The sequence below is a fragment of the Trematomus bernacchii genome, unplaced genomic scaffold, assembly GCF_902827165.1.
Source record: "Trematomus bernacchii unplaced genomic scaffold, fTreBer1.1, whole genome shotgun sequence".
In the NCBI taxonomy this organism is placed as follows: domain Eukaryota; kingdom Metazoa; phylum Chordata; class Actinopteri; order Perciformes; family Nototheniidae; genus Trematomus; species Trematomus bernacchii.
The window spans coordinates 6,769,462-6,786,118 of record NW_022987616.1 but is presented as its reverse complement, the minus strand read 5'-3'; the positions used below and the strand labels follow the sequence as shown (position 1 = coordinate 6,786,118).

The following is a 16,657-nucleotide window of genomic DNA, read 5'->3' as shown; positions in this document are numbered from 1 at the left end:
TCACAACAACAAGCTTCACAGACAATCTAATATACAATTAATAGTAGAAAAAAGGTATTCTTAGTTTAAATTATCCTTCAGAATGAGATGAACTGATACAACTTACTATCATAGAAGTCGACACAACTTAAGACAAAGCCACTTTACAAAGAGTTTTGATATGACATATTGCCAGTCATTAATCTACTATAAGATTTACATATATAAATAAACTCCTTACCTTTAAGAGAAGGGAGGAAGAGGAGTACCACGAAGTACCAGTGGTGCTTTTGTACAGCGTCCATGTTGCCCCGCTGAGGGAGAATGAAAGCTGCATTGATGAGTGGAGAGACGCAGCGAGCTTCACTTCCTGCTGCTCCGTCTGCAGAGAAACTCTTCAAATACTGGGGGTTTACCGGGGTGGGGGGGGTATATTTTAAATGCAATGGAGCCCACTGTGAGCTCCTGCACTCAGAGGGGCACTGCAACACCAGGACTGGGACTGAGGTCAAAGTGGAGGCACTCAAAATGTTATTCCAAAAGATATTCAGTTTTTTCTGGAATATTTGATATTTTTCAGACATTTTTCCAGTATTTCTTTGACTTTTCTTACTATTTTTGGGACAGTAATTACTTAGTAATGTACATGCTATAATACAATAACATATTTTTAAAGGACTTCTAAGGAGGATAATAATACTGGCTTTTAAAAAGAAAAATCCAGCCTTTTTTTTCAATGTATTTTCTGGAATTTGTGGATAATTTTCAGAAATGTTTCCAGTATTTCTTTTAAATGTTTTAAAAAAATTCAAGATATTTTTTGGACAGTAATGACTAACATTAGAATATACTGTATACATTTATAATTAAATAATGTAAATGCTATATTATATACATTTTTAAAGGATTTCTAAGGATGACAAGCTGTCGATTGAAATAACTTTACAACTTTTGTCCTTGTACATTTTGTTAAACCATGATTGTTCTCAGATATATGGAAGCCCCTTACAGTACAACAATACCAAATAAGCTAGAACATTGGCCTTGTGATTTAATCAAAAAGTATAAAAATAACTAGGAACTTATTCTGAGATACGAAGTCGTTATTTTGCGAAAATATCACTTTTCTTGTGAAGTTTTTTAAGCTCTGGATTTCCAGCCAAGTGTTTCATAAGTGACATCGGATGGCCTTAAAAGCACCAAAACGTATCACCAATGTTCTGTTGGTTACCGACCAACTAACCCACGTTGGTGCCATGTGCAGAGCGTATAAAACCTCGACCACCGCACAAAGCTGCTCAAAGCCACAGCTAGAAAACTCTGTGGAAAACCAGGCAGGTACTCAGCAGTGTGCCGCTTGGCTCTTTAATATCAAAACTATAAAACATGATACACGCACAGAGTATAAATACAATTAGTTGTTTAGCAGCTGGGAAAGGCTTTCAAGGCACTTCAACAGATATTCATTCAGAGGCTCCTTCTTCTTCTTCTTCTCTGCTTCTGTGGTAAATGGAGAAAAAACACACATTTGTAAACAACAGGACATAAAGAAACACATTTGACATTAAAGGGAATAAATGCATACCCTTCTTAGAGATGGTGCGGGCCTCCTCTACTCTCAATCGAACAGAGGGACACTTTAAAGTAGTCTTCGCCTTTGAGGGGAAATCAGAAAGAGATATTAGGTTGAGTGAAATCTCTCAGTTTATAATCAGGAGATAGAAGAAGTGTGTTCTGTACGTGAGAGGACAACGCAGCTAGCAGAATCATTTATAGGAACAGAGAGTGAAGATATTACATTTTAAATATATCACTAATAAACCAGCCTTTGAGATAGGTAGATAGATAGATAGATAGATAGATAGATAGATAGATAGATAGATAGATGGATAGATGGATAGATGGATAGATAGATAGGTAGGTAGAGAGATAGATAGATAGATAGATAGATAGATAGATAGATAGATAGATAGATAGATAGATGGATGGATGGATGGATGGATGGATGGATGGATGGATGGATGGATGGATGGATGGATGGATGGATGGATGGATGGATGGATGGATGGATGGATGTGGATGGATGGATTGATGGATGGATGGATAGATAGATAGATAGATAGATAGATAGATAGATAGATAGATAGATAGATAGATAGATAGATAGGTAGGTAGAGAGATAGATAGGTAGGTAGAGAGAGAGAGGGTGTTTCTCAATCTCGAGTAAAGCTGCTTCAGAGCCACTATTTCAAGCATACTACGTCATCAAGTGCCGCCGAAGTACTGTTCCAATGTCCAGCATACTTGGAAATCTACCGAGGAGAAATGTCGAGGCTGCACATGTGTAGACTCCGCGGTCTTAAAATCCCCACAATGCTTTGCGCACGGACCAATTTTCCCAAATCTGTGGTGGAAAATGTAAGGCTCATATGACGCACACCTGCACACTTGCTCGCCTGTTTCACTCTTCGTTTTCCGAATGCCAGGAAGAAATTGCAAGAAATTGATTATTCAATATTAAATTGAGTGTGTGTGTGTGTGTGTGTGTGTGTGTGTGTGTGTGTGTGTGTACCCTCTGATTGTTATGGAGCAGCGCCCACAGAGCAGAAGCCCCCATGGATCGTGTTTCCATCTCTTTACTGTTCAGACAGCCGAGGAGCACCTTCATGGCTTTGTCTGAAATAAACACACAATGAGATAAGTCATGTTTTAATTCAAAATGACAAGAAGAGTTTCATTTCAAACCATCAGAGTTACACAGATCATATCTAGAGAAGTGTTGGCCTGGAGGACACCACATTTTGATATTTTGACAAAACAAAGTTACACCAATCTTTTATTAACTGGGTCATTTCCTCATCACTAGATTAGGTTCATGTGTTCAACACAGACAGGAAATGTGAAACCTTTCCACAGGAAACAGAAACACTACATGATCCCCACCTGTAGTTTACACCTCCCACCCACAGCGCCCACCGAGGGGCTTGTGACTTCCTCTCCTTTCTTTGTTTACGTGTCTCTTATCTTCACAGGCAGCCTACTTTACAGTACCTTACATAAATGTTTCCACACATGTTTGACTTCACTTTAACAATCAGGTCCTTTTGTTTGTATAAGATGCGACTGACATCAAGACATTGAGCTGCTGGGCGTGACAACGTTTGTGTACTCTCATCAGAAATAAAGCCATACTTTATTCTAACCTAAAGGACGATAGAATACCTTTCAATAAAACTAGTTTGTTTTTCAGAACTGATTCCTCTTCACCCCAGCCTGGCCAGACGCTCACTCAAAATTATAAAATAGCACAATATCCATTTTTCTCTCCTCCTTCTATTGAGGTTTTTTAAGTATTTCTTTATTATGTACTTATGTTTGGAGACACACATGTTGTGCATCTTAACTCCCCCTGTGGTCTGAATTTCTTCAACATTTAAAGAAGTCGTTGTGGCAAGATTCAGCTCCACATAATTATACCACTTGTTCTGGCTTTGGACCCGTAGAAAGCTGATTATATTCACTACAATATCCCAGCATGAAGTTAGTACATGTGACCCCTGGCTATCCAGCGTACCGTTGGCCAGGAGGTGAGGCTTGTTGTTGGGGCAGAAGCAGAGGTTGTGGAGCGTCAGCAGAGCGTGGCGACGCTGCAGAGCCAGCTCAGAAATCACCTCCAGAGCTCCAGAGACCCGGAGGATACTCTGCTGACCGTCCTCCGCTGAAGAGAGGCTGACCAGCAGCCGGAGCCACAGACCCAGCAGACCCCCACCAGTACCAGAACCACCAGTACCAGCTGCAGACCAGGCTTTACCTCCGCCTGCTTTGGGCATCGGCACCGACAGGAAAGCCTGCAGGAAGTTATTCTGAGAACGACAGAAAAGTAGCATTTAGATTCAAGATTCAAGGCTTTTATTGTCATGTGTTCACAGCTACAGTGTAGCTATGACAACGAACATCTTAGGCTCCTCCAACAGTTCAACACAATACAACTGATCATTTAGTGAAATGTTGGTATCTTTGGTATTTGATTTGATTTATTTCGAACGTGTAAAACAATAATTAAAAAAAATAATAATGAAATGAAATGAAACAAGAGAATTATGATATTTATATATGAATTCATTTTGCTATATTTTTTCTTATGTTATTATAGTGTTCTTAAAATAGTTCTCTATCTGTGTATTTTACTTTTATGTATTCACCACGACATCAAGTCAAATTCCTCGTACGTGTCAACCCACCTGGTGATAAACCTGTTTCTGATTCTGATACTGTACAAACATTATATATATATATATATATATATATATATATATGTATTATTTATTAACACTTCATATCACACTTTAGTTGAATTTGTTTTTCACAGCCAGTCAAAATGATCTTAAGAAAAGAGTTGGCTCATCTTACCAGGTCGCTTGCAATATAGTAATTTATATAAATAGTTATCACCGCAATAAACCGTATTCAATTTTTTCTTAATTTACATTCATATTCTCTTCTTGTACATATCATATTCTATTGACATGTATATAGACTTTTTGCACTATTTTGTATTTTTGTATATATGTTGCATTGTTGGAGGAGCTCAGGTCAGAAGAATTTCATTGCCATTTCTACAATGCAGCTTTATGCATATGACAATAAAACCTTTGAATTGAATTGAATAGATTTTTAAACATGTTATATCTACTTTTAGAGAAAATAGGGAAGGCAATAATACATTTTCTACATTTCTGTTCACTACACACTGTGTCCAGGGCTTACTTTCTGCAGGAGGCCTCTGCAGTCGCGGGACATGGCGAGGTTAGCGAGCAGACAGAAGGAGAGTTTCTGGACGGGGGTGTTATCAGACGCGACCCCCGAGGCCAGCTTCGTGACGCAGAGCATCAGAGAGCTGCTGGGAGCGCCTTTACACCCTGCTGCAGATCCAGAGCCACCAACACACACACAGCTGCAGGCTGAGAGGAAAGAGAGAACATAATAACCATGAGAATTCCTGTGGTTTTGTCAGATTTGTCTACATTTGAAGTAGTCAGGTTTTGTGATTTCTGTGTTTGAGTCATTTCACAAGCTTCCTCATCTCTCTCACACACACACTGTGAAATGTGTGCACAGTGAATAGAAAGCACAACAACCCAACGCCGCAAAGGAATACTCCAAGATTTCCCGACCTATCCCTGTGTCTTTAATGGAAGATCACTGCAAAGTCCATAAACAGGTCACACTATAACACGTCTTCTTGTTAGAACTGGTTGCTTCTAACTGTTTATCTTAAAGCTAGCTAGCTGTCCACCAGTAGCCACGTACATAGAGACTGCACGCTGTCTGCTCCTTCACCAAAACACCTGTGCATGCTCTGCTTGTTGGGTGTAAAAGCTAAGACAAAAATGATGATTAAGAGAGGAAAAATGTCCCCTTAGTGGGAACAATAAAGACTGCAAAGAGAGACTCAGTCATCTTAAAAAACAAGTACACAATTAAAATAACTTTAAAGAAAGATTCAGGTAGCTGAAGCAAAGGTTACACTTCCTCCCACAATTCAGACCACTCAGAAATGTAAACACAAATAAATAACACACTAATAAACATATCTCTCTCTCCTGGCACATCCTTCACATCCGATAACTGACTAATTGCTGCGGCTGGAGGTTACATATAAAACACAGAAATGAACGTGCTTAAGGCGGCGAGCGTTGAAAAGGCCGAGAGTCGACACTGATTGATGTTTCCTCTCGGAGAACATGACAGCTTGTTGGTTATGCTAATCCTTGAACGCTAACACACAGCAACCGGCGTATGCTGATGTTCGCCCGAGGTTATCTCAATACCTGTCAAAGAAGCCGCTGTATCACAGAATTAACATGGGAGGTCTGCTTTATAATGGATCTGCTACTCCAGTGATGTGAGGCAAAGGCATTCCCCACTGCTGCTACGTATCGGCATGTTTTTAAGAGAAAAGAAGTGTTTTGTTTTCTGTCTGTGGGAGCCGGTTTTTGGCGCAGAGGAAGACAACAACGTGTGCAAACAAAGCATGAAGCAGGTAGACCGGAGATGAAAGATTTGGTGGAAATGCAGCCGTCTCAGGAGAAGAAGAAGGTAGCCTGAGGGCGGATGGTGTAACGCTAAGCCTGGCTGCATGCACTGCTGTTCAGTTAACCTTCAGGGGGAAACTGAGCCCACTTCTGCACAGCGTGAGCGGCCTTACATCACCGAGGAACCGCTGTCAATCAAACCACAGAACACTTTGCCCCACTGATGAATCTGATTTCCATTGCACAACACACACAGATCAGAAAGAGACCACATGCTGTTCATCAGCGTGAATGTGTCTGCTGTTTCCTACCCACAAATCACGCATTTCCTGCAGTCAGAAAGGTTGTTTCTGCAAATAATCTGCTGATTTCTTCATTTACAGCAATCAGAAAATGATAACGTATTATCTTTTTGATTCACACACAACATCTATTGCTGTCTGTTCTTCCTGGGAGAAGGGTTCTCTGTTGCTCTCACTTCCATTTCTCCCAATTAACTATTCATTAATGTCCTGTACAAACTGTAAAGCCCCCTGAGACAGATGTGTGATATTGTGCTATATAAATAACATTTGCATGATGAGACAGAGATGCTCTGTGCGCCCACACATCGTCTGCCGTTCATACAGCGAGACTCCGCCTGACACTGTGTTCATTGTGACGAGGCGAGCAGCGAGACGCCATGTTGTTCAGCGGGCAACAAGTGGGACAATGGGGATCTTAGTGAGAAGTGTGTGTGTGTGTGAGTGAGTGAGTGAGTCAGGCAGATTGCTGACCGCAGACAGAGGCCATGTGCAGGCAAGGGCCAGGCACAGTGCCTACCACACACACACACACACACACACACACACACACACACACACACACACACACACACACACACACACACACACACACACACACACACACACACACACACACACACACACACACACACACACACACACACACACACACACACACACACACACACACACACACACACACACACACACACACACACACACACACACACACACACACACACACACACACACACACACACACACACACACACACACACACACACACACACACACACACACACACACACAACTATTGTCACAAACTGGATGAATGTGAAGTATTTTGTTAAAGGAGGATGAAAGCGTAATCAAGGAGCACTATTGGAGTGACTTATTGGACTCAGGATTAATTCATTTGGATTCCCGCTGTATGAAGAAATGAAAGGACGGCGCAAGTGGAAACAATTCACAAAGGGATTAAACTGTTTAAAACACATGCTCAAAGTAAGCCGGATTCTGCCGATGTGTTTATGTGGATTCAAAAGTCGTAAATAATCTACAAAATGGAGGAGACCGATCTGATCGGAGCAACTGTGACAAATAATCCAACTGAAACCGGCATGGACAATGACTATGTTTTAAAAATGCGCTTATCCAGAAAAGCCTGGTTTGGACACTTTACGGGCAGAAGAAACATTTCTATTAAAGAAAGAATTATACATTTCTGTCTTGCTATGCCTTTAATAGCTACTAACTTCAATTGTTATTCAAATGAATTAATCAATATTTTTTATATTTTATTGTAATGTAGAGACAAGGCTTTTAGCAACAATCATGTATTGCGTTACAATTATATGTAATTCTTTGGCGCCCCAGGTTGGGAACCACTGATCTAAACCCTCCAGTCCTTTAACCATTTGCAAATCCACCTTTTGCCTTTCCTAAAATGTAAATCCTAAACATGTGTCTCTGTTAAACACATATAGGATTAAAAATACTTTTTAAACGAGTAAGAGGCAATCAGAGTACAAGACATAATATATACATATTATTTAAATGATTATATGGAAATGTGACACACACACACACCACACACACATACACACCACACACACATACACCACACACACATGCATCACACACACACACACCACACACACATACACACCACACACACATACACCACACACACATACACCACACACACATACACCACACACACATGCACCACACACACATACACCACACACACATGCATCACACACACATGCACCACACACACATACACCACACACACATACACCACACACACACACAGACACACACACACACCTGTGATGCAGTTGGCGGTGTAAACACACAGCAGCTCAAGCACCGCCTCCATGGTCGGATCGTCCAATAGGAGCCAAGGCCAGAGAGAAAAGACGGCCAGTGTGAGGCGAGCATCTGTAGCCACCACCTACACACACACACACATGGATTATACACACAAATACACACACACACACACACACACCAGTGGTTAGCTTGTGAAAGTTCTGAAGAAATATGTTAATTAAACACCTTTTTTTAGGACTAAGACGAGACAGCAATGACGTAATTTTACACTAAACGCTCTGAGAACAACATGCAAGACTTAATTGTATTTTAAATATTTTAACTAAAGATTGAGATTGAGATCAAACTAAAGGATTAGAAATGACTAAAACACACACTTTTTTTTAGCAGTAAATCCAAAACAGCTGCAGAATGAACACTTACACACACATGTATATGTAAAAGCCCACCCACATACAGGCGTGTACATGATTACAGATGCACAAAGGAACTCTGATTTATACAACAGCACAAACACAGATGGCAGTAATCAACATAAAAAGCTTCGATGTTTTGAAACACACACACAGGGAGGTAGAAAAATAAGAAACTGCAGTGGCTGTTTAGCCCAAGAGCAACGAGCAGAGACTGAAAGGCCACTTAGAAAACGAGAAGCGGCTAATATGCTCCGTAAGTAAAGCCATTACAGGGTTTGGGGAGCTAAACTGAGCAAGGCCAGGAACATTTAGGTGAATCTCATTTGCAGAATCCAGCCTTGGTGCTCCCAGCAGGTTCCATTAAAAAACAATTAGCAGAGGGGAATTAAAAGGCAGGCGCTCACTTTGCATTCCTCGTTGAGATAGAGAGCGCTTCGGAGGATCTCCACACTCAGCTTCACCTCCTTTAAATAGCTCTCCTCCTGGACATATAGAAAGAGAATATGTTTACATGCACACGTTTAAAGGTCACCTATTATACATGGAGAAGAGGGGACACATGTTGATGTAGAAGAGACATGAAGAAGAGGGGACACATGTTGATGTAGAAGAGACATGAAGAAGAGGGGACACATGTTGATGTAGAAGAGACATGAAGAAGAGGGGACACATGTTGATGTAGAAGAGACATGAAGAAGAGGGGACACATGTTGATGTAGAAGAGACATGAGGAAGAGGGGACACATGTTGATGTAGAAGAGACATGAAGAAGAGGGGACACATGTTGATGTAGAAGAGACATGAAGAAGAGGGGACACATGTTGATGAAGAAGAGACATGAAGAAGAGGGGACACATGTTGATGTAGAAGAGACATGGAGAAGAGGGGACACATGTTGATGTAGAAGAGACATGAAGAAGAGGGGACACATGTTGATGTAGAAGAGACATGGAGAAGAGGGGACACATGTTGATGTAGAAGAGACATGAAGAAGAGGGGACACATGTTGATGTAGATGAGACATGAAGAAGAGGAGACACATGTTGATGTAGAAGAGACATGGAGAAGAGGGGACACATGTTGATGTAGAAGAGATATGGAGAAGAGGGGACACATGTTGATGTAGAAGAGACATGAAGAAGAGGGGACACATGTTGATGTAGAAGAGACATGAAGAAGAGGGGACACATGTTGATGTAGAAGAGACATGAAGAAGAGGGGACACATGTTGATGTAGAAGAGACATGAAGAAGAGGGGACACATGTTGATGTAGAAGAGACATGAAGAAGAGGGGACACATGTTGATGTAGAAGAGACATGAAGAAGAGGGGACACATGTTGATGTAGAAGAGACATGAAGAAGAGGGGACACATGTTGATGTAGAAGAGACATGAAGAAGAGGGGACACATGTTGATGTAGAAGAGACATGAAGAAGAGGGGACACATGTTGATGTAGAAGAGACATGAAGAAGAGGGGACACATGTTGATGTAGAAGAGACATGGAGAAGAGGGGACACATGTTGATGTAGAAGAGACATGAAGAAGAGGGGACACATGCTGATGTAGAAGAGACATGAAGAAGAGGGGACACATGTTGATGTAGAAGAGACATGAAGAAGAGGGGACACATGGTGATGTAGAAGAGACATGGAGAAGAGGGGACACGTGTTGATGTAGAAGAGACATGAAGAAGAGGGGACACATGTTGATGTAGAAGAGACATGAAGAAGAGGGGACACATGTTGATGTAGAAGAGACATGGAGAAGAGGGGACACATGTTGATGTAGAAGAGACGTGAAGAAGTGGAATTTGCATAATAGGTAATGCTCCATAAAATAGAGAGGACTGAGACTTCATACTCATAATATTTATCCAGAAACTTCATGTTCATTTCAGATTCTATCCAATGGAAAACAGGCCTAGAAATGTTGACTCTGGAAGTTTCCATCCAGTCTTCTCTCACCTTCCTGCGGTGAGAAGCCTTCCCGGGTCGGATGGACTCGAGGTGGAGCTGAGAGTGAGTCTTCTTCATCTGCTCCACACAGCTGTCAATAAGACCAGCTGGGACGAAGAGAAAAGGATGTGGGAATTTGTGTTGTTCACTTAGCAATATATGAACAGTTACATTAAGATATCAAGCTCAATTGACCAAAAGAAACTCTACATTAAAAGTGTGTCTGAGAGGTGATGTCTTTAAAGGTTTCTGACTGTCTTTGTTAAGGACTCTCTTTGAGACATTCCTTTTGTGTCTTTATTTTATTTAAAAATGTTTTATTATGTCTGAATATGTATGAAAAGAAATTGATAAGCTATTGTTTGTTACCCTGATATAAATCCTGAAGCAGATTCATATTGCCTTCTCAATTAAAGCAGAGATTGACAGTGACAACATTCATTTTAATTGACCTGAATCTATTTTCAAAATTGTTCATATGCATTGATTTTTCCCCCTGAAATCACCAAATTTCAACGATTTTAAGGATCCGTGGGAACCGTGAATACTGCCCCAAATGTTCTGTTTTTTACCCCAAAAGACACGGTGAGACAGTTTTTTCAAATAACAAACAGAGGAAATAGCTGCTTAATTGACCAGAAAAACTCTCCCTATCTGTTTTAGTTCTGTCCTGAAGCAGATTAATATTGCCTTCTCAATTCAAGTAGACAAAATGGTCTTTCATTGACGCGGTTCTGTTTTCCAAAGTGTTCATATGCCTTGATTCTTCCCCCTGAAATCACCACATTTCAATGATTTCAATGATCCGTGCGAACCGTGAATACTGCCTCATAAGACACAATGAAGAGGGGCGAACAGTGTTATTATTGATTTGATTTCTATACATTTTGTTAATACATTTTTAGGATTTGAGACCTCAAACATGTTGTGACCCCTTGTTAAAGAAACCGTTCATTTAAAGGGGACCTATCATGCAAAATGCACTTTTGTACGTCTTTTCTACATGAATATGTGTCCCCGGTGTTCCAGGGAACTCACCAAGTGTCAGAAAACACAACCCTCTCTATTTTCCTCCATACCCAAATCTCTAAAAAAGGGGCTGCAACGGATCTGATAAAAACTGATCCAGATTTGAACACTGTCCTGACGTCAGGACGGTGGCGCTACGGCTATTGGGCCAACTCCACCAATCAGGAGGAGACAGCCACGGCCATTGCCGTTTGAAAGCGCTGGAGACGCTGTAGTACATATGCCAGGCCTGTAGGTGGTGCTGTTCTCACTGAATCTGCCCAGAGCTAGAAATTGTCAAATTGAGCAAAATGAGGCTTGGCTAAAATGCATGATCTGTTTGGTATTTTGAAAAAAAAATAGTATAAATATGCCTTATATAGGTATGGTCCTACACTATATTATTCAAATATAGCATGATAGGTCCACTTTAAATTGGAGTACTATTGGATGTAAAGGGGAATGTGAGAAAATAACTAATAAAGAATACAAAAAAAAAAGAGGGGCGAACAAACTGTGAGAGAGTGTAATACATCTACATTTCAAATAACAAAAAATAGAAATTGCTGGTTGCAAAGATAGACGCAGTGTTCAATAAACGCTTTCCACTCTATGACCTGTATCACATGTCTGGGAACCCCCAGAGAAAAATCTAGTGACCCATTTTTCACTTTTCAAAGTCAATTCAACAGGTTTCCCCGTCTACACAGTGAGTTTGGGGGATTTACCTTTGGCTGCGTGGCTCTGAGCGGAGCGGCTGCACGATAACAGCGCCATCAGAGCTCGGGCTGTCGGCTTCTTCAGAGGATCCTGAAAAGTCCTCTTGTCCAAACTCTGCATCAAACGACAAAGAGGGAACGTTATTATTCAACAAAATCACAGGCTCACAAAAGATAGCATCTAATGTCTCAGACGTACATAGCTTTGTTTACATATAACATGCATGGTGCGGTATAGAAATGGTACTAATGATTACATCCTTTGATTCAAAGATCAATTCAAATCCTCTTTCACGACCACACAACATATTATTATTAATTATTATAATATATGATGATGTGTGTAATAATAATAATTATTATAAGCCCTATTGGTTAACATTAGATCACAGCTGAAGAGCAAAACAAATCAAGGATGAACTGAAAGGATTATTTCTAAATAGCTCCATCTCCTGGAAGGTCAAGTCTGTTCAGTTTCTGTGGTTCAATGTTTATTTTAGAAATAGCCGGTTTGTATTGTATATTCTCTTGGCTTTTTAATGACTTGTTTTCATTGTATTCTAATGTTCTTTTATAATGTGTTTTTGAGCACTTTGTCGAGTACTTTAAAAGTCCTTGTTGCTGAAATGTGCTACACAAACACACATTAGATTTTCTCGAAGGAAAAAGTTTTTTGTTTAGTTTTGACAACATTTTTCCCTACTTATTCTCCAATAATAACGCCGAGTCTAGACAGTCGTACCTGCAGCAGAAGGTCACACAGCTGGCTGGCCGAGGGACCGTTTAAAATGTCCCACAAAGCGGAGACATGTTTATAGTTTGTGACCTCTGCACCCAGACTCTTTGTCTCCTCCGTGAAAACCGTGCTGAGGAACTGCAGAGCCGCTGTGTGCAGAGCAGAGTCTGCCAACTCCTCCGCCACACACACTGATAATGTTCCTACACACACACACACACACGGGGAAAATAAGAAGAGTGAGTTGTTCTTTTATTGAATGACACAGCAGCAATAATCACTCTGAATCACAGCGAGACAAAACGGCACATCCATTGGTTTAAATCCCCTGATATTTGTCCATGAACACACTCATCATTTCAATTTGTATGCAGACACGCAGATGCCATAAACCAGTACACACAGATATAAATACAAGCAGAACAAAAGCTTCATCTTTCACTGGACTCATCACATCTCCCTGCTGGGCCATTAATCACAGAGGAAGATAAGGTGCTGTAAGGACGGGATGCAATTATCCACAAGCAGCATCTGTTCAGGGAACTTAATACACACAGTGATGACATTGATATGATAGAATATGAGGGTTTTTGTCTATGCAAAATTACACATTAAATGCTAATCCTGGGTATTTAGTTCAATCAGCAGAATTAATAACAGTTATCAGTCATTCATGAATCTGGAAACCATGTTTTTAAACTCAACGAAACGCCTTCTAAAAAGAAAATAATCTATTATGATAAATGGTGATTAATGATGCACGCACGCACGCACGCACGCACGCACGCACGCACGCACGCACGCACGCACACACACACATAAGCATTTCTCTGTTTGGTTAGAGTTTTGTGCAGTTGTTAAAACAGACAGACAGACAGACAGACAGAGGGTGTGAGTGTGTGTGTGTGTGTGTGTGTGTGTGTGTGTGTGTGTGTGTGTGTGTGTGTGTGTACCTGCAAATGTGTGCCAGCGCCTCCCCAGCGCAGCAGAGACAGATGGGTACGCTGCAGAGACGTCCCTCCTCACCAGAGTCGCCAGGAGCGTCAACACGTCGGCCCAGAACACACACACACACACCCGGGAACCTGCGTCTGAGAGGAAACACTGAGTCACACACTTTGTGACACACGCACACACACACACAGAGATCACATTGTGTGACATGCTGCAGGGAGAGAGGGAGACGTGTGGGAGGCAGAAAGTACATTTACCCAAGAAATGTACTTAAGTTTTGTACTTAGATGTGAGTTACTTCAAAATACAAAATAAAATCTACAAATCATTATTAAAGATCAAAATAAATGTACCAGCTGCAACATTAAAGGGATAAACACATTAATGCAATAATTTTTAGATTAATAATTGGACTTTAGACTTTAGGTATCTTAACAAGCCACAATAATTGTTCTGACCTAATCCTTTGATATCCAGCATGAGCGCAGCAACCAGAGCCGTCAGCAGCTGTTTGAGGAAGTCCATCTGACCAATCAGCTGCGAGCTCACGGTGACACATGACCCCAGCAGTTTGCAGAAGCCGGACAGAAACTGAAGCTGTGTGACGAACTACAAAACACACAGGACACAAGACATTTTTCACAGGTCAAACACACACACGCATGCAGACAGATTGTACACATGTATAACGCAGCTAAGGTTAGAGAACATATGAAAATGGATGTATAGTAAAATTACGTTTCTGGACTGAGGCTTTTTGAGTATTCCACCCACTCTTAAATCTGTGTGTGCGCTCATTAGACCTGAAGCACTGTGCTGTACCAACACACTTTCTTTTCTCTTACAACCTGGCAGTGTTTCTCACCTGGATCTTGATGTCTTCTCTCTCTCCTGGTGGCACGTTGGGCGTCTTCAGCTCACTGAGACACGTCTCGATGGGCCGAACATCCACCAGACTGAAGAGGAAGAGGAGCATGATGGGAAATGTGTGTGTAAGAAACTAGCTAGAGGGGATCGAGGCTACAATCAACATGTATTCTCTACAGAGTAAAATATATATACATCATTATTAAATATTGTGTGTTTAAAGAGCTCAGTGTTCATTTTAACATTTTAATTTAGACTTCAATCCTCTCATTTCATCACCAGACTGGATTCAAGGAATAAGAAATACCCACTCTACTGAGTCAAATATATATACATGTTTATTTATATAATCTTTTATAGTTATTTAAAAATGATATGTTCCCACTCATTTCCCAAACACATCCTTCTGGGGTGTTTTCTGGGATTTAGACTAATTTGTTAAATGTTTGTTTCTCATGTATTGTGTCTTGATGTTTGTTGATGTTGATGCTGTGATGCAGGTCAAATTTCAGACTTGATCTGACTAATAAAGTATTATCGTATCGTATCGTATTTCAGCACCAGACTGGATAAAAGGCATAAGAAATTCCCACTCATTTCACAAACACATCCTTCTGGGGTGTTTTCCTGATTCCCACCCTGCAGGAGGGGTCTCTCACCTGGCCAGAGCGTGCAGGATGTGATGGTGTGTGACGGCGCTGAGTGTGAATTCGGGCAGGATGGACAGCAGGTTGGTCAGCAGGCCGCAGTGAGACGTCATCAGATCTGGAGTTACCATCGACACGGGATCTACGGCCGTCGATTGGTCGCCGTGTCGAGAATCTGCCGAGGTCAACGAGTCGCTGGAGTCCGTCTCACTCTGACCTGTGAGACACGAGATAATAAGAACAATTACTTATTATTCTTAATTCATTATCCTGGCCATACCTTTTTTTATCCACTGTCACACCTATTTCATAAATATTTTTTTTAACAAAAATGATCCTGGCAAGACCTTCTTTCCCCAGAAAGTATTTCTCACTCTCTCCGAGTTATTTAATATAAACACAAATGTGTGGACCTTTTAAATATCACTGACCACAACCAGGTTTCTGCCACTAAAGGAAATAACAGTGAATGCATGTGTACCTTGAGCCGTCAGTCTGCTGGCAGGAGTGTCCTCAGTGACGCTCAGTGGGGAGGGACTCTTCGGGGTGTGTGGCCCTGAAGCCCTTATCTGTAACGTAGAATATAAAGATGTGAGGAAGGATGCATGACATTATGAACATGTAAGTGTATAGGTATAAAGGTATAAGGTGTTACCACAGTGCTGGATGTGGAGAGCGAGCTGGACGGCCTGCTGGAGTCCACAGGGGGGTCGCATCTCCCAATCCACAGAGAGCTCTCAGAGTCTAAAAACACACATGAAGACACATTAATAACAGACTTGAAAAAGACATTGATGAATAATCGTAGCAACTTAAAATCAGCTGCGGTCTAGAGAAAATGACGAGTTAATGGTTACACAAGACAACACATCGTTATGACATCATAAACTGGCCACACACTTGAAATAGTAGTTGATAAATAATGAGACATGTAAATAAACCCTACCCAGTGAAATGCTCTCCTGGGGTCCCCCGGCCCGAGGCTGCAGGTGGAAGGTGAGCCGGCCTCGGTAACATTTGGAGGCGCAGAGAGCCACATGCTGGAAGTACTGACAGTGATACAGAAGAGCCTGCAGCGCTGGAAGACCCACCAGAGACACGCCCGACTCTTCATCATGAACACAGGGGTGCTGCAGGAGGAGAGGAGTCTTCATCAAACAGTTTTTAGGACTTCTACTGAGATTTTACTGGGCAAAAACGAACAGAGGTGAGAG

General features: G+C 41.3%; 2 protein-coding genes across 7 annotated transcripts in view; both read right to left on the bottom strand.

Annotated features, from left to right (window-relative positions):
* Positions 1–403, bottom strand: part of cd226 (CD226 molecule) — a 7,638-nt gene extending 7,235 nt beyond the window's left edge. For 3 of the 6 annotated variants that reach the window (XR_004556069.1, XR_004556068.1, XM_034132450.1), the window contains exon 1: positions 221–389. Coding sequence is in view for 4 of the 6 variants with exons in the window: in XM_034132450.1 (XP_033988341.1) it covers positions 221–284 (64 nt within the window). In the remaining 2 variants the exon portion in view is untranslated. Of the gene's footprint in view, positions 1–220 lie in introns of all 6 variants that reach the window. The other 3 variants (XM_034132451.1, XM_034132449.1, XM_034132452.1) reach the window with 3 other exon arrangements.
* A 606-nt stretch (positions 404–1,009) lies between these two features.
* rttn (rotatin) overlaps positions 1,010–16,657 on the bottom strand; it is a 61,842-nt gene continuing 46,194 nt past the window's right edge. Inside the window, 17 exon segments of the mRNA XM_034132425.1 lie at positions 1,010–1,479; positions 1,565–1,634; positions 2,552–2,655; positions 3,554–3,842; positions 4,747–4,940; positions 8,132–8,258; positions 8,958–9,035; positions 10,522–10,619; positions 12,249–12,354; positions 12,982–13,178; positions 13,929–14,066; positions 14,388–14,538; positions 14,795–14,885; positions 15,456–15,660; positions 15,925–16,012; positions 16,099–16,187; positions 16,390–16,573. Coding sequence (XP_033988316.1) covers positions 1,394–1,479; positions 1,565–1,634; positions 2,552–2,655; positions 3,554–3,842; positions 4,747–4,940; positions 8,132–8,258; positions 8,958–9,035; positions 10,522–10,619; positions 12,249–12,354; positions 12,982–13,178; positions 13,929–14,066; positions 14,388–14,538; positions 14,795–14,885; positions 15,456–15,660; positions 15,925–16,012; positions 16,099–16,187; positions 16,390–16,573 — 2,295 coding nt within the window. The 3' untranslated portion in view covers positions 1,010–1,393.